The following is a 25045-nucleotide window of genomic DNA, read 5'->3' as shown; positions in this document are numbered from 1 at the left end:
GGCTACACATATACTCAGGAGGCTGAAAATGCCGTCTTAACGAGTGTCAGGAGTCGTCACAAAAAAGAGGCGGCACTTTCTCTCCTCGCTCCCAAATGAGGCAATTAAGAGATGCCTAACGAGAACTTTTTTTGCGGCTTCGTTGTTGTTGTTGCTTTTTGCCGCAGGTCACATCACTTTCATCACTTTCATTTGCAAAGTGAACACCGGCCCCAACCGCCCGGTTCTGCTGAGTGATGTGCCGCAATACATCAGTCAAATCCGTGGAAATGTCAGTCATGTCGCGCGCGGAAGTGTCTCATCACTTCCCTCTGGTTAATTGCTCACATATTAGATTGCGTGATTAGGATCTTTGGCTCATTTGTCTTAATTTGTGTGTTTTTTTTTTTTTTTTTCTCGCTATCTCTTGCTTTATGTTCATTAATTTTTCATGTTTTAATGGGTTCACTTGTGACCCGCAGAATGTTGCATCCTTGAATTGCAAAACTGGAAAAATATGCTGCTCCATATTTCATGTTAGCTTAGCGGTTAGCATGGTGTCTCTTTCTCTGTTTATTTTTTTGTTTGTTTGTTTTACTAGTACTTATATTAAATTAGTGATAACGAAATGTATCTTATCCATCCATTCATTTTCTTGACCGCTTATTCCTCACAAGGGTCGCGTGGATGCTGGAGCCTATCTCAGCTGGCTTTGGGCAGTAGGCGGGGGACACCTTGGACTGGTTGCCAGCCAATCGCAGGGCACACAGAGACGAACAACCATCCCCACTCACAAGCACACCTAGGGACAATTCGGAGCGCCCAATTAACCTGTCATGCGTGTCTTTGGAATGTGGGAGGAGACCGGAGTACCCGGAGAAGACCCACGCGGGCACGGGGAAACATGCAAACTCCACCCAGGAAGACCGGAGCCTGGACTCGAACCAGAATCCTCAGAACTGGGAGGTGGACGTGCTAACCACTCAGTCACATGTATCTTATTCGCTAATTAAATTATTATTATGCTATCAGCGACTATGATCCATTAGTAGAATTCAATTCTACACCTAGGCTACATTCACTAGAATTTTTGTTTTCTGATTGTTTGTCCTCCAAGAGTACGATCCAGTTCACAATAGGACACGTGTTGCATCCTGACGGCCATATTAATTAGCCGCCTGGCTCCAGGTGGGACCACAGCAGGAAACGACCTCTCATTTCTTGCCCCTCCCCCCCCAAAAAAAAAATCTCGCTGCAGAATCATCTAGCATGTTTCTTTTTTGTCTCCCCAATCTGTGTGTGCCTGCCTGTGTAATCATATCCCTTGCACCATAGGCTCCCAGTGCAATCTCATGCATCACTACTCTTTAATTAAACTGATTTGCAGAGAATTTCTCCTCCAGTCTGACCCGGCTTCATTTGAATCCATGCAGCACTGCACAGGTGGTAAACTCGAGGCCCGGGGGCCAGATCAGGCCCGCCTCATCACTTTGTGGGGGCCACAAATGGCATGTTTGCTTAATGTTTCTTGCGAAATGATTTTTAACAGCATAACAGGAGTCCCTTCTTCAACTGAACTACAGTTGTGACCAATTTACATGGCTGACTATAACAATCAATTGCAGGGGCATTATGTAAATATTCAATTCAGTTTTTATTTTCCAGCTCAAAGAGTCGAGTCACAACACCGTCCGAATTGCGCAAACTTGTCGTTCAAATGCGGGAAGTGCGTACACTATGCACAAACTATGCGCAAACTATGCGTGAAGTGGTCGTACCAGTTCGTGTCAATGTGGACACGAATGCTCACGCATTCGTGAACTCGTCGTGAACTTTGCTTCAACTAGTCGTGAACAGTGCGGGAACCTCTCAGTTCCTGCCCCAAAATGACACGACTTGCCACGACAGAATCGTGCCCAAAAGTCTTGCAAGTGTCAGGCCGCCTTAAGAATACAGCAAAGTTTCATCATTATTCACAAATCTGTTTAAAACAGTGGGGAAAAAAGAGGTTGTTGCAACATGGCCCTGATTGATCTCTTATACTCTGCTGGCTGTTTTTGTAATAACTATCATTGCTTCAAGTATTCTCTTCAGTTCAGAGGCTGCATCGAAGCCTTCTGTATGCTCTAGCATTAAAAAAAAAAAATGGGAAAAAAACGTATAAATACGTCTTTGGGAGCATGGGAATTTTTAAAATAGAACGTATTTATCCATTTTTGGGAGTAAATGAGTGAATAAATTGGTTAAAAATTTTCTTGACTGCTTATTCCCCAAAAGGGTCGCAGGGGGGCTGGCGCCTATCCCAGCTGGCTTCGGGCAGTAGGCGGGGTACACCCTGGACTGGTTGCCAGCCAATCGCAGGGCACACAGAGACGAACAACCATCCACGCCACACGCACAGCTAGGGACAATTCGGAGCACCCAATTAACCTGCCATGTGTGTTTTTGGAATGTGGGAGGAGACCGAAGTACCCGGAGAAGACCCACGCAGGCAGGGGGAGAACATGCAAACTCCACTCAGGAAGGCCGGAGCCTGGACTCGAACCCGAGTCTGAATGAATATTAATAATCATAATATATTGCTTTTCACAATGCTCAAAGTTGCTTTGCAGAAAACAAACAAGTGACTCAGAATAGGTGAGGGACACATGAGGGAGTGAACGCCGACAAAACATTTCAAACGTCCCACTCTGCACCTCTTGTGCGCGCTTGTCACAACTCCAGTCCTGCACGCACAGCCGGGATCGATGTTTCCCCTCGGCGGTGTGCCAGCAAAAGCTCCTCCCGACTCTCCGCGAGTGTTTCCTGGCGTGGCTCGCCGCACGCAAACCTCACTCAGCCGCAATCGGGCGTCGGCGTCCTTGCCTTTCGTTAGTATTCCCCGCCTTCCCTCAATGACATTAATCTTACATGTATACTTCCGAAGGAAACCACAACATGACCCTGAGGGAGGGTGTGTGCGTGCATGTGTGTGTGGGGGAGATAGGTAGTTAATATTTCAAGCTGCTGTGTCTCAAGCCTGAATGTTCCAGTCACATTGAGATGCAGCAGTAACATCACTTCTTATATAATGTTGGACAGAAGTGTAAAGTGAAGTACAAATACTTACACCAGTGATGTCAGTAACACGTGACTTTAAATTAAGCACATTATAGAGTAACAACTAATTGAACACGTTTTTTCTACCCACAAAAATATATTCAATTAAATTGGCAACACTGAAGCCAAGTCGCTGCTTTTGTTCGCTTGCACTGCTGACACGCATGCACATCAAAATAATAGCAGCGCGCTTTAGTTTGACTTCCTGGATGTGGCCCGTGGGCCCTAATTTCGCCATATGTGATGAGAAAGAAATGAGCACCAAACAACGTGTGATGCTCATTAGAGAACCACAGCAACATTTTTATGTGCACCCATGATTGTAGAACACTTAAGAAACTATGGTACTGAACATAGTGAACTGCATTGTAGACGTATTCAAAATAACATTCACGTCCGAGCCAGTGACATCATCATCATTCTCAGTGCATTGAGACCCGTGTGTCCATTATCGGCAAGTGGAAGAAAGATTTGCGTGTTCAAGATGAGTACAGTTTTGAGATTGTGTGACTGCAGGTGTTTCCTAAATTAAATAGTCAACTATATAAACAATGTACATTATAAATGTTAAGATTTTTTTTATTACAACATTAATCGTTAAATACTGTATGTCAAGTAAATATTAAAATAAAGTAAATTATTTTTTTAAATGTATTTTTAAGTGACTTCTAGCCTTAATTTTTGTTTTGATTAAAAACAAGTAGCAAATTTTTTGAATGGAATCCTGAAAAGACTCATTATTTTTTAAATTAAAATAATTATGTCAAAAAGGTTGATGTATTTTACTTAATTTTAAATAAAAACATTTTTTTCTTTAATATCACTGTTAAAACCACACTTCCGCTGTTTCGCTGATTTTTTTTATGCAATTTTGCATGCATTTTTTTTTTTTTTTTTTTACAGTAATGTACCTATTTTATAAAATTTCTGAAGGTTTGAACATTGAGAATGTAAATGCATCGATGAGTGTATAAACTGTGTGGTGAGGTGTTTTAGAGACTTAAAGCATTTATTGTTACCATAAAGCTAACTACTTTGCGGATTTTATTTACCGTATTTTCCGCACTATAAGGTGCACCTAAAAGCCTTCAATTTTTTCAAAAGCTGACCGTGCGCCTTATAATCCAGTGTGCCTTATATATGGATCAATATTGAGCCGCAACAGGTCTCGCTGTCAAGACGCTATCGGTGACCCTGCACGATCGGTGACGCACATGAGCAGAAGATCCTGCCATCTTGGATCGCTAGCTAATACTAATACTTTACCTCAGAGAAAATAATAAAACAGCTGTTTATTCATTTTGGGAGTGAAAGGAGTTGTCAGAAAGCTGGTTTGTAATCTATTAATAAAGTTTGACTGACCTATCTGACTGTTTTGTTGACATTCCCTTTAGCGCAGCACCATCTGATGGATGCATAACATAACCTCAGCCTCTAATGTTGCACCTTATATATGGAAAAAGTTTGAAAATATGTCATTCATTGAAGGTGCGCCTTATATAATGCGGTGCGCCTTATAGTGCGGAAAATACGGTACTGCGGGTATTTTTTGGGAACCTAACCCCAGCGGAAAACGAGTGAACATTGTAATCAGTAAAGTAACTTACATTTTCAAGGTAAATTTGGCAAAACTGACACTTACGTGATGTCAAAATAGGCTCGTTATTTTCTTCTAGCTCTCCAGATGATAATATGAAATTATGGTCAGAATTCAATTTAAAAGAAAGATTATTCTCAGTAAGAAAAATTGAAAAAGTGCCGAGTCATCAAAATGTGTGTTATTCATAATAGTAATAATTATTTTTAACTTTCATTTCAGTTTGTACAGTACTTGTTTGCTTTTATACGTTCTCCACAAGTGATCTTTTCTGCAATCTCCACCCTTCATTCCTCCATGAATGTTTACCTCCTCCTCCCTTGGCCAGCTAACTTCTGATGTCTCCCTATCGCCGCCATCTCCTCCTCACGACTTTTGAGCGGCTTTTAGCCCGCGGTTCCTCTTTGCTATCGGCCCATCTCGCCAAGATGGATCTCCGTTCCTTCCCACCTTGGACGCCACTGCTGCTATGTCCCTCTCGGTCGGTAAGGTCAGTACTGCGGAGAACATCAGTCAAGAGCTCCTGGGGGTCAATACTTCAGCTTTTTAACATGACCATAGATCAGGGGTGTCCAAACTTTTGCATTTGAGGGCCACATACAGAAAATCCAAAGGACGCAAGGGCCACATAATGTTGTGAAAAGAAATTGTGTTTAGTCCTAAAAATTGTGCAAATCATTTATTTGTGCTTTTGCATATTTAGAAAAAAATGCTACAGTATATAAACCAATTTATTTGTAATATGGCAGTAGGGTTATTATAGTTTTGGAATTTTTCATTTTAGTTAGTTTTTATTAGTTTTCAGAAAAAAAATGCTTAGTTTTAGTTAAATTTGTTAGTTTCAGTATTAGTATTAGTTTTTTTTTTTTTTTTTTTTTTTAAATGTGTATTACTTGTGTGCAATATTTAAAAAACACCATGAGAGTGACATCATCTGAAGGTGCTTTTCTATTGGCTGCTGCTAGATGACGTCACTTCTGTGTTACATACTTTCAAACGTCATTATTCCGGTTTATATCAAAATAAATCGACTAAAAATCACACTTAAAATCATCCCCAAAGGCTCATGCATTAGATTACCAAAGACTTAAAAAAAAAAGGACGTTTGCTATAATTGTAGTTATTTTTGTAAACATAAAATGTAGTTTCAGTTAGTTTTCGTTTTTTAAGAAGCATTTTCGTTTTTATTTTATTTCGGTAACAATACTGTTTTTTGAATTTTAGTTTTAGTTTTTTCATTAGTTTTAGTTAATAAAATAACCTTTTAATGACACCTGTTTTTTCCGACACTCTCCCTTCTTACTTTGACTATCTCCAAACATTTTTGTTTTGTTTATTTTATTTGAGTCAAATGCCATTTTTAGCATATGTCGCGGGCCACTGAAAAATGGACGGCGGGCCGCAAATGGCCCCCGGGCCGTAGTTTGGACACCACTGCCATAGATGTGTAGGTTTTTAGTGGATCCCACCCACCTTATTGTAGGCACAGCATCAAACTTGAAAAATGGACTGACTAGCGTTACAGCTTCAATTTTATGATGAGAATTTAATGCGTCCCCATCCCCCCACCTTATGTGAAACTCACTAAACATGAATATATATGTTAATATTTCCATTTATGCATGGAACGTGAATCAAAGGACGGTGTGTAGATGTGTGGTGTTTTATTTTCCGCCCGCCCACGTGACCTTTTGCTGAATGTCAGCACCCGAGCGCCGGGTGGGGCGGCCCGTCGCGTCCCACTTCAAAACGGCCAATAAAGCCGAAACGCTTGAAAAAATAATGATGATACATTTCAGGAAGGGCTGTCCTTCATGACCTAATGTTCCCGAGGGGCCTCGCGGCAGCTCCTTCTCTCTTTGCCCTTTTTGTAGTCGCCTCAATTTTCCCATCTGGCCTGAAAATGCCTCCTAGTTAGATTTAAGAAAAGAATGATATGCAAATAAAAATGCGTTGAAGATCTTGAGTCCTCTAACTCACCAGCGCAGAGCTTAATGACCGGCTAAGGGGGAGCTTCTTCGTCCGCCTTGCACTTTCCCCTCGCCGGGTCTAATTGCATGATGGATAATTTAATGGCGGAGGGCCCAGTTTTGGAAAAACTTCTGCTGCGCTCTCACTCTCATCTGCACGCAAACGAACTTCTGAGCGAGAGCATTGCAGATATTTTCTGTGTGTGCGTGTGTGTGTTGTGCCATCAGACGGCTGCCACAGTCTGTCAAGTGAAGGGCATGTCACGCACCTGTGCACTTGCCCACCACGTGGCAGAACTTGCCTGTCTGCACGAGAATTTAGCAAGTTTAAAGAGTTTAGTTTTTCCTGTCAACATACTACTGCTTTACAGTAGAAATTAGACATGTTTTGTCAAAATGTAACATTCCATTGCAAAATAGTTTATAATTTTTAGTTATTTATGGCCATATTTTGAGTGATTGCAATTTCTGAGTGGCAATGTCTGTGTCTATTTCAAAAATCCCAACAAAAATGGTTGTAATGTGTTTTTTAAAGCATACTATGATATTGTACTTGATAAAAAAATAAAATAAATAAATAAAAGTGGTCCGACGTATAAGTGCAATATGAATTTATGTATAACGGAACGTATGGTGTTCCACAGGGTTCAATTCTGGGGCCTCTGCTGGTTGTTTTAAAGTGCTTGATGAAAAAGTTACTCTACCTGGTCATTTTGTTCTCCAGTAAAATCCATGTCTTGAATTTTCAAAAATCATTTTTTTATTTTTCAATAGAGACTGGTGGGGTTCAGTACTATGGAGCAACAAAACTGCCGAAATTCTAAATAAATAAATGACTAAATAAATAAATGACTGAAAGTGAAAATAAAAACGGATCTAAAAATGTAATTCAAAAATTAAATATAAATGTATTTATTTATGTATAAATTAGTGTTGTTCCGATACCGATACTGGTATCGGCAGAGGCCCCGATACTGCACTAAAACAGTGGTATCGGTATCGGTGACTACTAACAAGTAACATGCCGATACCATTAATTCCAAGGGTAATATAGAACTTTGGATGCAGCATCTTGTGTCTTGCTCGTGCACAACTTTCACTGATATGTGGCATGTTCACTGCATGCTGATCTAAGATATCCTGTTGGCCCTTGAATGCTCTAAACCAATGGCAGGGCAGCTTTCTCATGTTGAGAAAAAAAACCTTAGGTATCGGTATGGTATCGGCCTAGGAAAATACTGCAAAGCTGGGTATCGGGAGGCAAAAAACGGTTTTGGAACAACACTAATATATATATATATATATATATATATATATATATATATATATATTGCTCTTTTTATTCCTGTTTAAATTCATTTTTTTGGATATCATTTTTGAAATTTTTTTTAGATCCATTTTTTATTTTCACTTTTAGTCATTTATTTATTTATTTATTTATTTTTGAATTTTGTCAGTTTTGGTCCCCCATACAGTACCTCCAGCAAAGTTAAGGACCACTGATTGAATGCTTTGTGTGTTGTAGAAGAGGTTTTTTTTCTTCTTTTGTCTATGTAGAAGAGTAAGAAGCTTTAATATTGTTGTTTTCAGAGGATAAAGAATACATTCATGTGAGTATTGTTATATTGTCTGTCTACATGTGCTGCTCTACCAAATATGGGAGTTATAATTAAATCTTTTTTCGTGGGGGATCTCTGTGTCGGAAATTACCACCTATTGCCAGTCGATCTGGATCTAGTTTCTATTAAAATGCACTTACATGCACGCAACTAATAGACAAAGGTCCTGAATCAACATTGATACATGTTTAAAGCACTCACAAGCCCACAGTGTCACTAGAGCTTGAAGTGCTGAGACGCATGTGTGCATGTTTAAATGTTCCACGTGTTCCACAGGGAAGCATAACAAGAATCAAAGAAATGTAAGGCTGATTTGGACAGAAATGTGCGTGCTGTTTCGTGGCTTTCCTTCAGTTCTTCACATGGAAATTCTGATCTTTGTAATCACCTTCTAAAATATTCCAATTCATTTGGGTATCAGCCAGACAGTCAGCAAATCCGACACCACCCTTGGGTGCCACGCTCTTGCGTGATCAAAGCAAACGAACACGTACACAAGCAGGCACGCATCCATTCCTGGTCCGGACAGTTTATTCCGGCAAGATAATGAGTGACGGGGCAGCATGTGTGCGTTTGTGTGAGAAGTAAACACACACTCAAGTGGACAAAGATGACGTATGACTTAACGAGTTTGACAGCGTCAGCCTGGTCAGGGACAATGTCACGCTCATGACCGGCAGCTGCGCGTTGACATATATGTGTGTTGACGCTGAAGTGGCATCGCTTGTGTGACCCACGTCTCGCTCGCTTCTGCACACAAACCATGCGGCAAATTGATGGCATATAAAATGCTAATGCAGCTTTTACTATCCTGATCTTGAACTGTCAGCATTGTTTAAAGAGACGATGATGCGAGGGAACTCCTGGGTTAAAAGTGGCCCAAATTGGGGGAAATAGGTAACTCAGTGCTGGGTCCAAAATGGACAGAGCCAATGCTGGGTTATTTACAATAATACCTAGAATTTTGGGGTGAATATTTGACCAAACATGAGAGATCCCAAATAAGGTAATAGCTAGCCATACTGATGAATTAACACTACCGAGAAGTTGCGTAACAGGTTATCAATACATGCTCATTATATTGTATAAATATTTCTTTTTCTTTTTGCACTATCAAGACTACCGCTGAACTCAAATACAGTACATTGTACTTTTTGTTTTTTTTAATTTTGATTCTATACATTGCCTATCACACTTTTTTGCTTTCATTTTTCATCTTTTATATGCTTTATATAAGTGGAGGGAGACTAGCAAAATAATTTCTTTGTTTGCCATCCTCCTCATGTTTTATACTTCAGCATCTGTGACTTTGAATGTGACTAGACTTAAAAGTGACTGGCTTGTTCATTTTTTTTTTTTTTTTTTTCATTTTGACTTTTTAAAGGGATACTTAACTTATTTAGCCTATTATAGCAATAAAAAGTTAATATTTTGTCTATAATTAATTTGATAATTTCATTATTTTTCACATACAAATAGTACCTTTAAAAACACATTTTGCAACTTGCTGTTGACTGAAAATGACTCAGGTAACCAATCACAGTTCACCTGTTTTCTAGATTTGGTCATGTGACATTCACAAGCTGAGCTGTCATTGGTGACCTGAGCCCTTGAGATGTCATTTTCAGTCGACAGCAAGTTGCAAAATGTGTTTCTTAAAGGTACTAATTGTACGTGAAAAATAATGAACATATAACAATTCATCATAGGCAAAATATTAATGTTTGACTACCAAAAATGGCTAAATAAGTAAAGTATCCCTTTAAATTTTGTTAGTGAGAATTAGTTTTAGAGCAGGTTTGTTAGGGTTTAGACATTTTTTATTTTGTAAATAAATAAATAATTATAAATAATATATTAAATAAATATTAAAATAAATACATATAAATAACTACATTTTGCTCATCAATATTTTTTAAATATAAGGAGTATTTGTCGAATGAAAGATTTAAAAAAAATCACTAGGTGTCTAATAAACTGCAATTTTTACCTTCCTTCTTTTGTATAGACTGAAATAAATGCATTTAAAACACCAAAAGTTCACGTATGATTTTAATTGTTGACAAAAATGCAAACAAATGACATTCTTGGTATAATTATAGTTACTCCAAGTTAGTTAAAGAGTGTAAGCTGCAGTTTCAATTATTATTTTTTTTTTAAACATTTTTTGCTTTTATTTGATTTTATTAATGAATTATTATTTTTTTCAATTATAGCTTTAGTTATGTCACAAGTTTTTGTTAACTACAATAACCTTGGTGTAGAGTTGCCTGGTTAGAGAAAAATCTGCGATATAAAATTTGCAATGCAGTGAAACGGCAAAGCCCGAACTGCAATGTAACCTGAAAACACCTAATGTACCAAATGTGTCCTTTCCTGTTCTTCTTCTATGGTTTCTCTTGGCAGTTTGCGAACCATTTTAATGGCGCATTACCGCCACCAACTGTTATTGTCCTTTCCACTGCAAGGAAACCCATGTGAATTAATGGTGGCCTTATGTTGTCAAGTTTGCTACCGCCATCTATCTTTTGGAGTCTGAAGTGCACTTAGTCCTCCTCTGAGTTAACTCTTTGACCGCCAAAAACGTTTAATGACGTATTCTAAAATCCTAACGAATCCAGCCAAAAACGTTAATTTACGTTTATTATGTTGTTGTTGTTTTTTCTCTCAATGGGCAGAGCAACGTCTTGTGCAGCGCTGCCTTGTCATTAAACAAAAAATATTAGTGTCAAAGTCACTGTTGTGCAAAAAAATATATATTTTCATAAAAAGCTTGTTTTTCTCAATATTTTTGTATTTTCGCTTATGTCACTCAAATGACCTAATTTCAAATGGTGATTACTAAAGAAAGGAATAAGGTAGAAACGTACCTTTTTTTTTTTTTCTCATGATAGAATTGAATCCAATCTTTCATATGGTGTCCACCATGTTTCTGTAGTCATACTGTGCAATATTCTGTTTGCTTTGAAAATGAGTGAAAATGCTGGCACCATTGGGGTTTTTTGGATAACGTTTGGCAGTCAAAGAGTTAAAGATACTGCCACAAGGTTTTTTGAGGAAAAGTAGCAGAAATCTGTCCGTCTGATAACGATGATTGATACACTTCCTGGCCGTTTCCATACAAACACTCTGCGGCAAAACAAAACATCAATCAATAAGCCGTTCATCATCACAAACGCTAAATATTCCCTTCAAATGCAACCTTTAGCAAGGTGGCGGTGTCTGTTGCGCAGCATTGGATGTGTACCTAATATTGTGAGGCATTGTCGTGCTGTTTTGTACAACATCCAGCTCGCCTCTCATTGTACTGATCCGTGAACAATGGCGCCGCCGTGATGTACCACAGCAGCACAATAGCTATGATGTCGGGCCCAAAACAAAACGATTTAGCGAGAAAACATGGCGGGGAGGGCGAAAGGCCCGATGTCCTTGAGAAGATAAGCTAATAGAGAGAGCTGCTTGCTCCCTGGTGTGGTCCTGTCCGGCGGGTTGGTCTATAGAGGCAGTAAATAGGCCCGGTTCAATGTGTGCTCTCCAAACGCGGCGGCGCATTATCGATCGATCGGTGTGTATTATCGACGACACGACATTATGAATCCGGTACTACTCAGCGATGGGCTGGCTCGACTCGGATCAGAACTGGAGCCGTTTATCCTCCAGGCTGCAGTTGCACGGAGACTCCAGAGGACAAAACAAGCTATTTCGGTTTGGCTTTGATATCCAATAGGCGGCTTAACGTCCTCATTAGATCATATCAGACGCGCACACGCGTCGCACGCACAGGAGGGGCGACATTATCTCCCCTCCGCACCCGCTTCCTCAATTATCATGGCATCCCATCGTTTGTTTGTGTAAGCACATCAATCCGCTGATGTATTAGTTTGCGTGGATTCGTACGCTCATCGGAATGTCCGTGTGCACGCGGGGCTTCATTCGGGAGTCCGTGCAGGTCAAGTTGACCTTGGGATAAGACAGGTGGGCTCCGGCGCGGGGGCGTCGTTTGCACGGTTAGATGTGGTTACTTGCGTAATGAGAGAAGGTATGTGGGTCAGGCCAGGACACTGGCGCACGTGGCCCACACGCATCCATCATTTTGAAGCAGGTATAAGCACTCAATGTTAAGGCAGACGCGGGCAAAGTACAGCCCAATGAGCACATATGTTATTAAGAGGCCTGTATAATGTGAGGCATTAATTTGAATAACATACATAATATGTCCCCCAAAATCACCCTAAAAAAATGTTTCTCAATACTTGTGTAAAACGCAGTCCCCCGATTTGCTGTTATCCTTTATTATTGACGTTAATATTATAAATGAATATTGTAAACATACCATCCATCCATCATCATTAATAACAGTGCAATGCTTTTAAATCCAGGCTTTTCTATACATATAGTTAAGCTCTTTCAAAGTATTTTTAAAATCATGGTTTTGAAAATCTTGCTCTTGCACTGTACACTTTTATTAAGTTTAGTAAGCTATTTTTTTCAGTTTTTAATTTTTTTTTTTTAAATCTCTCTTTGTTTTTAAATGTGTTGTACTTTTAATTATAGTACAATATTTGCAACACATTGTTATGTTGTGTATTATAACTTATTTATTTCTTTATTTTAACAACCCCTAGATACTTATTTAAATTATCTATAGAACATCCAATAAAAAAACTGCTTGAATTATTACATAAGTAATTAAAACCATTGGGTTTAATTAATTGTTAGTTTAAAATATAGATATAAGATACGGAATATACATTTTTGTAATTTTGCATTAGTTTATCTCACTTATAGAATTGGTTTATATTTAAATAGTAATAATCATAGAAAACATATTGGTAAAATGTTTTTATTTTATTCAATTATTGGTTAATAATAAATTAAAATACAATTACAATGAGTTTGGATTTTAAAAATTAATAGTTAATTTCAGTTAATTATTAAATTAATAAATATATATGTGATATAAAATACAGATATGTATTTTTTGCATGTTAATAATTTATATTAATGTATTCATTTCAGTAGTTGGAAGTAATAACAATAGGAAACAATACTAGTAAACTGTTACTGTAGTTACTGTAGACCATTATGGAAAATTACATAGAAAATACTTCATTTTTATTAGATATTTAAAAATATACACTATACACTCTTAAAAACATAAAATAACACACGATGGGTTCAAAATAACCCAATATGGGTTGAACAATTTTTAACCCACAGTGGGTTAGTTTTTTTGTTGTTGTTTTTAACGTTATCTATTCATGTATGAGGTTTGCCAAAAATGTCGCACAAAAGTTTGCCCTCCCTCACTTGGTTTTTAGGAACAGGCAAACTGGCTCGCACACACACACACACACACACACACACACACACACACACACCAACAAATCTGATATAGCCTTCAGCGAAATGACGACTGCCCAAACTTTCCACGTTTGAGGCAGTGACGCAGAAGCAGACTGCTTCAGATGTGTGATAACATCTTCAACAGCTCAACAAGGCAACCATAATATTAGAAACAGCTGTCGGTATGATGTGCCACAATAACACACACATCCTTTTTGATGTCATCCAGCTGCTGCAAAGCTTTGAAAAGGGTCAAGCGTACCCTTAGGCTGGGGGGACACGCAAACGACGGACGTTCATCAGTGTCGTCCACATGCACGCACTGCCTCCTTGAGAGAATGATGGAGATGCACATTGCCATATATGGTACTTAACATCGACCCCATCAGTGTGAACCCAACCTCCATACTCAGGTCTCGCCATTACCATAACAAATCCATAAATGTGTGAAAAGCGGCGGGGGCCACGCCGATAGCAACGTTTCCCACCACAATGGCTCGATGTCACCGCTTTCCCAGCACTGCTGCGACCTGTCCCACATATTTTACGACTGCAATCACGCAAGCGAGTGGCTGCCCGCATGGCAGATGCTGCTTGCTGTCAGAGGTTGCCCACGTAATTATTGCTGTGAACTTTGCACGTAAACACGTCCGAGAGCAGCGGATGCAGAACAACCGCAGCCGCTGCACACCTTGCACGAAGACGATGAAAAAACTGCGTCGTCATTTAATCGATAAAGGCGAAGAATACTAATCATAGCATAGACATAACGTGCACAAAAAAATGCTCATTTGTGGGTTTATTACCATTTTTAAATATTTATCTCACGTCTTTGTAACTCATCACCAGCCTGAAATAAAATTCAATCATCCTATCCCCATTTACCGTCTAACCTAAGATCTGACCTTTACGTCTTTATTATCATTTTCTTGAGAAGGTGTGCTCACTTTTCTTTCCAAACTGTCCAGTACGGAGCCAAAGCTACTTCGCGGACACAAATTAGCACTGTCGTCATGTCTCAGACAGACTCAAGACAATCCTTCAATGTTCCTTTAGTACATGCAAATGTATATTCCAATGAATCTGAATGGCTAGTTGTGCAATTAGCATGCTAACGCACAAGCTAAGTTAGGATGACCTGCAACTTGCCTCAAGGGGTGTAAACACAAATCATCAGGCCGTCAGGGATCACAAAGGATGCCCCTGTGGTCACGTGCTTCTTGGTTCTATAATGGCATCGTCATGATATTGCTTCGCTGTTCATCCGAACCAAACGGCATGCAAAGCAGTCACAACACAAGTTGGGACAGTGGATTTGCAGACCAGACTGGAAATGGTCCCATTCCATCTTGTGTGCAGCCAATAGAAAGATAGGTTGGAAGGATTCCCAGATTGGGATTAAGATCTGGACTCGAAATTACAGCATGGATGTCCTCTGCACTCGGGATTAATTTGTATTCTGGCCTGAGACCATCAACATCCCACTGTCAGAAACAGGCAGACATGGACCAGAGGAGGCGAAGGTCTTAAAAAAAAAAAAAAAAGTGTATCTCACCTGGTCTTTTTTCCATTTTTCTCCCTCGACTGCCGCATAATCGGACCTTGGATATCAAAATGAGGATTTGCTTCTGGCAGAGCGACTTGTTGCTTTTCGGGCACGGCTTTCGCTTGCTGGCAATCTGTCGGTTGGTCTGGGGGTCCTTGACCTCCCGACGCTGCCGAATGAGGGAGCTGGCAAGGGCGGCCATCTTGCCAGCACAGAGCCTGCTGGCGGCCCGGTGGGGCCCAGATCTTGGGGGGTACCGTGGGCCACCCCCCTGCCCGTTCACCCAGGGCGACGGGACAACGCTACGGTTGTCTTGAGCTGATGAGCTGGTGGAAAATGGATGAAAGGCAAGAAGGGGCGAACCCTCAAAAATCACAAAACTGAAACGAAGGCTTGTTGGAGATTTGGTGAGCCCTGAATTGATTCGTTTGCGTTCTTTTGTTTAGACAGCTCATGTTCTTAGCCAAACAAATATATCAGTTCCACTCCAGTCCAGCCCCTGCCTCCTTGAACTCTGGCGAAGTTTGACTCCACCATTCGCCCATTTGTGGAATCCTTCAATCCCGACTGTCCACTGTTTCCCTGTCACTGTTAGACACGATGACAGAGCAAGTCCAAAAAGTGCACAAGCAAATCAGACCTGAGGTATCAGCTCGAAAGGAGGAAGCTGCCTGACTTGCTCCCCCTTTCCGAGTCCTTCATGCCGCCCTGCGTTCCAGAGCAGACAAGTGAGGAGACGTGGGAGCGCTCCATCCGAGCATCCATCCAGAGGTGACATTCAATGAGTGGAAGAGAGAGGAAAAGGGTCGGGAAGAGGAGCGCTGACGGTATCTACCGCCCCCATGTCGGATCAAGCTCCCCGAGTCCCTCCGCCGAATGCGAGCGGAGCGCCGTGTCCTTCAGCCACGCTCACTGCCTTGCAGCTGGCAGAACGAGGGATGAATGAGTGGAGTGAGACAGAGAGAGCGAGCGAGAGAGACAGAGAGAGGGGGTGGGGAGGGAGTGGCTAGCCTGCAGGTATGCAGTTTATACAGTGGCTTGGAAAAGTCCTTCTGGATGGATCTGGTTAATGGGCAGAAGAAAAAGTAACCATTCGAATGAGAGACAGGCAGGGAGATAGAACTTGCAACCTCTGTCTGTCTGTCTGTCTTCTCTCTCTCTCTCTCTCTCTCTCTCTCTCTCTCTCTCTCTCTCTCTCTCTCTCTCTCTCTCTCTCTCTCTCTCTCTCTCTCTCTCTCTCTCTCTCTCTCTCTCTCTCTCTCTCTCTCTCTCTCTCTCTCTCTAAAAAGGAAAAGACCGTCCCCATTTAGCACATTTTAAGAATGATTTAAAAGACCTCAATTACATCATTCAAACTTGGGTCTGACCACTTCTGATGGCATCTTATTCAATTTGTGTGCAGCATAACAACTAAATGCTGCTTCACCATGTTTGTTTTGAACTCTTGGCTCCACTGATTCACCCAAGTCTGTAGACCTCAGAACCCTGCTGGCTTTATATTCCATTTGGAAAGTGTGCTATAACTTTTTTCCAAAAATGTCAATTTTTGCAAGAAAAACAAAAACACAACAATACATGATTCCATGTCTTTGCTATGCGTCGAAGGCCTCTCACGTCATCACACAGGAACAAAACAAGAAAGTCCTGGAAATGTTTACCGAGTGTTTCTGAAGACAACCAGAGGCGAGAAAATTAACACATTCACTGCCAGCCCAGCAAAAATGCATTGAATCATTTGACGTCTTTTTCCGTCAAAGGCAGTAAATGAGTTAAATGGCATTGTGGTGGGAAAAGACTTTTATCCAAAAAATGACATTGGTTAAGACATGTTCCTCTGCCCATTTCAGACCCTATTATTGGGACAAATTCACTGGAGGGTCTGCCATGATTTTTGGTGAGGAGTTACATACTATGGAATGAAATGAAATTGTGTTCACTAGCCCACCTACCCATTCCCATGTACCTCTTTTAGAGCAAGATCAACATTGGGATTGTGAAAGCAAAAAAGTGTCATAACTCAGATGCCAAGCGTGCGTTTTATAGCCAATTCGGCAGTGCTGCTTCCACTACATTCATGCTTGATAGATGATATTCCTGCGCAGCTGCTCTATCTTCTAAGCTCAAGCTTGCTTAGCCCCCGAGACACAAACAGTGGCAGACAACTACATTTAATTGTGCGAAAACAGGCCGGGAAGCTACAACATGCCCAATGAGGACTATAAAAGCACAAATGAAACCACGTCAGGCCCTTAAGGAGAGGTTGACGACGCAGTGTTTATTGTCCTGCTCTGAGGTGAGCTAATTTGTATTTTTTAAGATGACACTGCGTCTATAATGTTTGCTGGACGCTCATCTGTGAATTTCTGATCAAGTTTGTGGATGAAGAGTGACACCTTCTGTGTTTAAAAATATAATCGAGGCAGCTTTCCACCCTCCCAGTCTGATTTGCTGCTGTGTACAGTTAGCGTGAGCGCACACAATGTCATCTAGAGAGTCCATTAAAACACTTCTCTGTCATTCGTCTCGCTGCGGAACAAGACAAGTACAAGCCTGCGGAAACGCATCACAGACCCAATGAATGTCGTACGCACTTGCGCGGCGCAAACTGCCAACAAAATGGTAATTAACGAGAATGTTGCGTTTGTCAAAGTGTAAAGCTCAGGGTCCAAATACAAACGAGTGTGTTTGTGGGCTTACGCTGCCCTATTGACGCGACATGAAGGGACATGCAGGAGGTCAACGCAGATTTGATGCGAGTTGAAAAAGAAACAGACGAGTATATTCTGACATCATGACCTGAGACAGCAACGTCCTGGTATAGAGAGGATGACATAAGAGGAAATGAAAGGAGGAGGAGATGTGTGTGACTTGTGTGTTATTTAGAGCAGCGGTCCTGGGAACTCTGCGACTGTTTGTCTTCAAAGAACCGGTCAGTTAATGGAGTGGTATTATATCAGGTTTGAGGTGTGGTTGTGGATCCAACTGCACAGAAGCAGGACGAGGAGGCAGTAAAAAGGGAACTTAATTAAATCAAAACAAAATCGAACTCCAAAAGGTAATCAAAGCAAACATTGGAGAAACAACAAGGCAAAAAAAAAAAACGGCAAAAAAAAACGGCATGAAAGGATGAAATCAACAATGAATCGACGCGGACAGCGGGGAGACAAGAAACTAAATATACATACACTAATTGGCAATTAGACACAGCTGGGTAAGACACAAGTGGCTGAGGATGCTGATTGGTTGACACATGAGGAAGGGCAGGCAAACAAACACAGGTGGCCATGACAATGCTTGACAAGACGAGGGAGGCACACAAGGACAATGAAACAAAACGCAGATCATTACTGAAACTTAAAGAAACATAAGGATAAACCCAAACAAAACCCACTCCAAACCATGACAGTATTCAGCCCTTTTTTCGCTGTTTTAAAGGGTTCTTTGCCTCAAATTGTATCAAAGACTGGGGTTGAAGCGGGGCAGTTTAGCACGAGCACGCCGCCAATGGAGCAGCCCACTAAGCTGGCCAGAGAAAGAGAGAGAGAGAGAGAGAGAGAGCCAGCAAGGACAAACCTGGAAAGAATGGGTCTGCTTCCACACTGGAGCTGTGGCGTGATATCGCAGTGAAACAAATTGAGATTAGCTTTCCGTGAGCCGCAGAGGAGAAAAGCGGGATGTAGGAAGGAGTGCGCCCTGGAGATTGGAGCAGGAAAAGTGCTTCTTATTGTTCGGAAGAGACATCTTCTGCTTGGGACGGAGTTTTTTTTTTTTTGGTGTCGTACTTTTTCAAAACACAGTTGACTTTTTTTTTTTTTATATAGCCAAAACTTAATGACTGAATCATTTCATCTACATTTATCTCTCTTCCACACTGCAAAGCTAAATATGGAAATCAGGCATTGACAATTATCTCTGCTGTATTACACATCCGCTAGCCAGGAGGCATTCTCTTCCACAGGCTTGCTGGTTTGGCAGCAATGAAGTGATCGAATTGCGGGTCAATATCTAATCTAGTTGTTTGTTTTCTGACTGGTCATCCATGTGCCATCATCCATCACTCATTATTGGTTATTTAGTAACAGTCCACTGTGGCCCCCTTCCTTGTAACACCCTGTGAATGTGGCTAATTCGAGTGCTTTTGCTTATATAGGAACAACACCATTCCACTGCCTTTCCTCACAGGGTTCTTCTGTGCCCCGCCATGTTGTGGTTGGCGTGTGGGGGGAGGGGTGGCGTTTTCTTTTTATTGTATTATGGATGTTTTAATTGTTCAGCACTTTGAGTTGCATTTGAATGTATGAAAGGTGCTATATAAATAATGTTTGATTAATTGATTGATTGATAAGGAACAACACTGTAGTTCCATTAAATACCTTGTAGTTTACATTCAGGAATTTGGATAGGTTTGTGCTTGCATGGCCATTTTAGACCGCCGCGTTGTTTTGGTGTGACAGCCAGGTGGGATATAGCTGTAAGCGGATATAATGTATGTGTAGGTATAAGAAATATGCTAGCGGAGACTCTTTTTGGGTCTCCTTTAAACACTGTTGCCACAGCAACCCTAAAAAAAAGTTACTTTACTGATTACTTAGAAAAGTAATTTAGCTACTTTACTGATTACTTGATTTTAAAAGTAACTCATTAGATTACAAGTTCATTTAATAGCGACATTCAGCAAATACCAACAACTGATCAATACCAATACTGTTTTTTTGGGGGTTTTTTTTATTAACGTATTTTTGAAGCTAACCTCTATGACGGCGTATTAGGCTCACATATAAATATATATACTTTTTAACAGGGTGTGGGCAATATTCAGAGAAAAAAATAATTGCGACTTTATTAAGTGACAAATTTTCGACTTTATAAAGTGGCATATTTGCAAGAAAAAAAAAACTCAGAAACTTACGAGAAATACAGTTCATACCCTGAGGATCAAGCATTTAAATTAATTTGTTAAAATCTATATTATAAATTTATGTTTCCAGAATTATTATTTACACATTCATACATTTTGTATTTTTTTTTTGTAGCTAAGTTGATACATCAAATCTGTCATGTGCTGGAGGTTGGCTCCAGAAGATTTTAACTATTTATTCACATCGAGAGGCGTGAAACAAACTTGAGTAGATGAGAAACAAAGAGAGTTGCACAGAAGAACAGAAAGCAATAATCCGGCGAACACAAACACTTCTCAGAATGCTACTACAGACAGTGAAACGCTCTGATTGGTTGTCACAAAGTAAAGGATTAAAGATTGACATCACACAGGTCCTGACATCACATAACATCTCATAGCGTTTTTCCAGTTGAAACCAGATGATGGTGACATCAGTTCAAAACAGACACTTGACCTCACGGTCATGAACTCAAACTTAACCTTGGCGTGTACGTCATTCACTTGCATTTACCTAACGTATGCTAGCTTCTGATTGGTTAGCTGATTGGAAATCAGGAAGTGTTGTCGCTCTCGCTGCCGTGTATGACGAGTCTCGCAAATTTGCCACTTTATAAAGAATTCTCACAAATTCTGATGTTACATGTAGAAAGTATTTACTTCAACGTAGATTTGGATGATATTTGAAGATTAACTATAGTCTGATTACTTGACTGAAAAATGTTACTGGCATCACTGCCTGTACATGTGTACCTAATGTTGTGGCTACTCTCGAGGCGATAAAGGCTAACGAGGGGAGCCTCAAATCACCCCCAATTATTTTCGACTTTACCCATAATGACACGCGCTTGGATGTGCACGCCATTATGCCGCCATAAATCTCCCTCTCCACTTTGCATTCTTCAAGTGCAGCCCGGCAGCTGTGGCAGCCGCCACGCAGCAGCGAGGAGCATCTGTTTTATGACGACGAACGTTCACGTCAAAAACACATTTTTAATCATTAGTGTTATTGCGTATAGCTTGTTCATATTTCCGCTCTTGCACTTCACCAGCTGTTCAATGTTTGAGTCATGGAGTCACGCACGCTGCTGCACGGTTGCCGGTAAAGGTTTTCTCCACCTCCTCTTTTGCACCTTTTTTATTTATGTCTGCCTAACCTTTTGGTTCGTGCAGAATAAAAGCGCCATCCTTCTTGCCACGCTCTTGTGTGATTGTTTGCTGCGGGCGTGTAGATTTAATTAAACCCTGCATAAATGTATGAACACGTGGCAGCGGGGTGCCACATGCACGACACGCGACTAATACAGCAAGCTGTGAAATGCAAAGAGGTGCGATCGCACAGCTCGGCAGCTTCCAGTCTTACATTTATCTTTGCAATGAAGTCGTTTTAAATCAAATGTGGAGCGGCGCAAAGAATGCTCATTTGGATCAGCACCACCTACTGAATAAATCTGAATTTTCATTATCATTCAAGTATTATTTACTTTTAAAAAAATCACATTGTCTTTTGTGAAGGCTTTTGAAAAGCTTAGTGAAGTTCGGTTTAGTCGTTTTTGCTTAATCCTGCTGACAAACAATATAAAATAATAATTTGTGCGTATGACGCAGTCGTTTATCCACTACTGGGTGTTGGAATTTTAAGAAGGGCTGCCGTGGTGGGCCTGTGGCCTTCTCGTGGAAACGTGCGTCCAAGGTCTGCCGTGATTGATGTCCCACCTCAGGCCTGTGGGCTTTGGGGATGTGACCTCTGCAGATGCGAGTACATCAGCAACTCTCGCCCCACCTAGTGGAAGGCTTGCGTGACCTTCTCCTGCATGCACCGAGAGGACTCCTGGCACATCCCGTGCTTATCTTCCAAGGAGGGTAATGGACTGATAGCTGCTCTCCTCGATATTATACAATTGTTTTCCAAACCCGCTTGCTGGGTAGCTGTGGATTTGAGCATATTGGGTTACTTTTTTACCCAACACCCTTAAAGCATCTGTGTCAAAAATAATTTTCGGGAAAAATAGGACCAACTCGCTACTTGAATCAATTTGACCCAATTCTTTGAGTTGTTTTGTATCATTGTGGGATGCTGAAGCATTCCCACATATGTTATTGTGATTTTTATTCTCCACACTTTTTTCCGCCTAACAACTCTCACATAATACTTCCAATTTTCACTTTTCAAATTTCAACTAGCTTAAAAAATCCACGCCTCCCGGGGTACATCTCGTCTGATTCCACATTACTTAGAGCATTTACACAATTAAATGTTTAATATCAACTTGGCCCCATTCATTTTCAATGTAATGTATCACTTTCCACGCCCACTTCCATACATATAACTTATCATCATTACCAGGTGTCTGATACTGCTCGGTGGCACAGTTGGTAAAGTGCATTGTCCAATAACCAGGAGGTCATAATTTCATAATATATCGCTCAATTTATTTCATAAGCATTCCACATGCATTCAAATCAGAGCATTCAGCTATTAGCATTCAGCTTTCGGCATTCCCATGCAATTTCTCCAGAAATTGCACTTAGCCTAGTTTTTGTTGTTGTTTTTTTTAAGGGTTATTTTGTACATAACAACACAGAAGGTTGGGTCAAATTGACCCCAAGTAGCAAGTCCCCCTTATTTATTTATTTATTTATTTATTAAGTTGTTTGTTTATTTGTTAGTTTGTTTTCCAAAATTGGGTTGTTTTTGACCCAGCTGTTTTAATAGTGATGGTTGGGTTAATTGTATCCTCCTGACTACCAGCAATTCCAATTTGTCCTCTGTAGTGGACCTTTTTAAACCTGAATACCTAGTGCATTAATTCCGTTTGTGCTCTATAGAGAACATTTAGCACTTTCCAATTATACCAAAATGTGTAGTGGTGGGGCTTTGCTACCTTTGATTGCATCATAAAAGAATAGTATATAACACTTTTTATTGAACAATTTTAGGCTTTAAATGTTGTTAGCATGTTTTCTATAAGACTCTTAAGAACACATTAAAGTATTGTTTGAATTATTTTAACTGTATTTGAGCCTAGCATTTAAGTTTAAAAAAAAATGTCCTCTGTAGTGGACATATCCTAGCTTAAAAATAAAAACTTTTTTTTTTTTTTTTTTTTTTTTTTCCATTTGCAATATTCCAGTTACTTCACAAAGCTTGGGGAATATCAAAATAAACATGATTGGACAATATTTATTTTTTTTCCTGGTAGTCAGGAGGATATTGACCCAGCAGATTGGGTTGAAGATTGGATTTGGGCAGGCTGAAGAACTGAAAAGCTGGTCACCATTTTGGAGAGTTTTTGCTGAAGTTGAAGCAAAATCGTGACCCCAGCACATTGGGTCAAATCCTCAACCCAGTGCACTTGATGAAATCCTCATCCTAATGCACGGGGGTATAAATAACCCACCATTGGCTTGGTATTTTTTTTAATTGATGTTTATAAAACAACCCCAAAAGGCAGTCAATTTTTTTAAACTCAAATTAGATTATTTTTTACCCAGCATTTTAAAGAGTTTCATTAAAACCCATAAGTATTGTGAAACGTTTTGGGCTTTTTGATGGTTCTGACCAAGTCATTTCAAAATAAGATACTTCCAACGGGCTACTGGCATCAAAGCGAAATGGTGACTGCGTAAGTTCATTGTAACCTACCTCAATCGTCACTCCCCCCACACCCTCATTTTAATATAAAGAGAATTTGGTAGAGGTGATGGACCGACATGCACGTTCACGGCCGCGTGGATGTCCAGGACGCCGCTGCAGGGATTAGCCGCAAACTGATGAGGACAGCACGGCGTGGTTAAACAAATCGGGGACAAGATGATGCATACGCACAGGCGCTCATTTAATGCTGTCACACAGCTGCTTTCCCCACAGCTTTGGAAAAAAAAAAGAGCACTAGCGTGCTGTCATTTCAGCTTCAAGACCGTATAGCATCTCTGTTGCTATGGCGACCGGCATCTATCGTGTTTGTTGTGACGTTGTCGCGGCATGACGTCATAACAGCAATCCTGTCAAGTGACACTAAGAAGATAATGTGCACGGAATGAATCAGTTCCCCGGCTCAAGCTCTCCGTCCACGTGAAACTGGGCGCATCTGCATGCACGACGGCGCCTCCACTCGTCTCTTTCACCCTGACGGCGGATTCCGAGTCCCCCCTAGAGAGCTCGCGAGCACTGACAAATGACTTTACAAGTGATTGGGGTGTAATCATTGATTAAGGGCGTGATTGATCCAGTCATTGACCTCTAATTAAAAGAGGTGCTTAGGGTGACAGATAACTGAATTAAAGTCCACCAGTAGAATGTGCGGAAATATACCATTTTTGAGACCGGAACTTGGTCTTTGTTTTGGTTTGTGCATCCTCAACATCGTCATTCAGCACGCTCGAGTGCACGAGCATGCGTGAAATAAATATTTAACACTGAATGCGCTTTCTTGAGTGAGGAGGATGAGGAAGGTTTTTTTTTTTTTCTTAGTACAGGATGTGACTGGATTGATTGCTTCCGCACAAACACACGTGCTGCAAATTTCGAACAATTATCCAAAAACCGTCACTATTTTATTCATTGGAGTTGGCATTAATCGACATTTTGTCATCGCCGTGGAAACAACACGTCTTAACTTTGCTGCTTGCCTTAGCTCGGTGTCAATAAAAGCTGGAAGGGTGTGAGTGTGTACATCTTTATATATACTTTGTGTGTGTCGTTTATATGCATGTGAGTATACATTAGGGGTGTCAGGCAATTTAAAATTTGTAATCATAATCCCAAATTTTATATCTGTTCTAAATGTACAATAACATATTTTTTCATACTCGTGTTAACATGAAAGTGGGAAAAATTTTAAACTTATAGAAATATGGCTGCATCTTTTAGTCATTGATACAGTAATTGCATAATAATTCATAACTTTTAGTTCAAATTAAAAATATGTCCTGTAGTGTAAACAACAAATGTGATATCGATTTGTGTTGAGGTCATTTTTCTGCCACTAG

At 40.4% G+C, this 25045-nt stretch overlaps 1 protein-coding gene across 1 annotated transcript in view; it reads right to left on the bottom strand.

Moving 5' to 3' along the window:
• fgf11a (fibroblast growth factor 11a) overlaps nt 1-16078 on the bottom strand; it is a 39054-nt gene extending 22976 nt beyond the window's left edge. Inside the window, exon 1 of the mRNA XM_077500913.1 lies at nt 15166-16078. Coding sequence (XP_077357039.1) covers nt 15166-15358 — 193 coding nt within the window. The 5' untranslated portion in view covers nt 15359-16078. The remainder of the gene's footprint in view (nt 1-15165) is intronic.
• Nucleotides 16079-25045: the final 8967 nt, after the last annotated feature.

The sequence above is a fragment of the Festucalex cinctus genome, chromosome 16 (assembly GCF_051991245.1).
Source record: "Festucalex cinctus isolate MCC-2025b chromosome 16, RoL_Fcin_1.0, whole genome shotgun sequence".
Classification (NCBI taxonomy): Eukaryota; Metazoa; Chordata; class Actinopteri; order Syngnathiformes; family Syngnathidae; genus Festucalex; species Festucalex cinctus.
The sequence above is the reverse complement of the archived record's forward strand: the minus strand, read 5'-3'. Positions and strand labels throughout refer to the sequence as shown.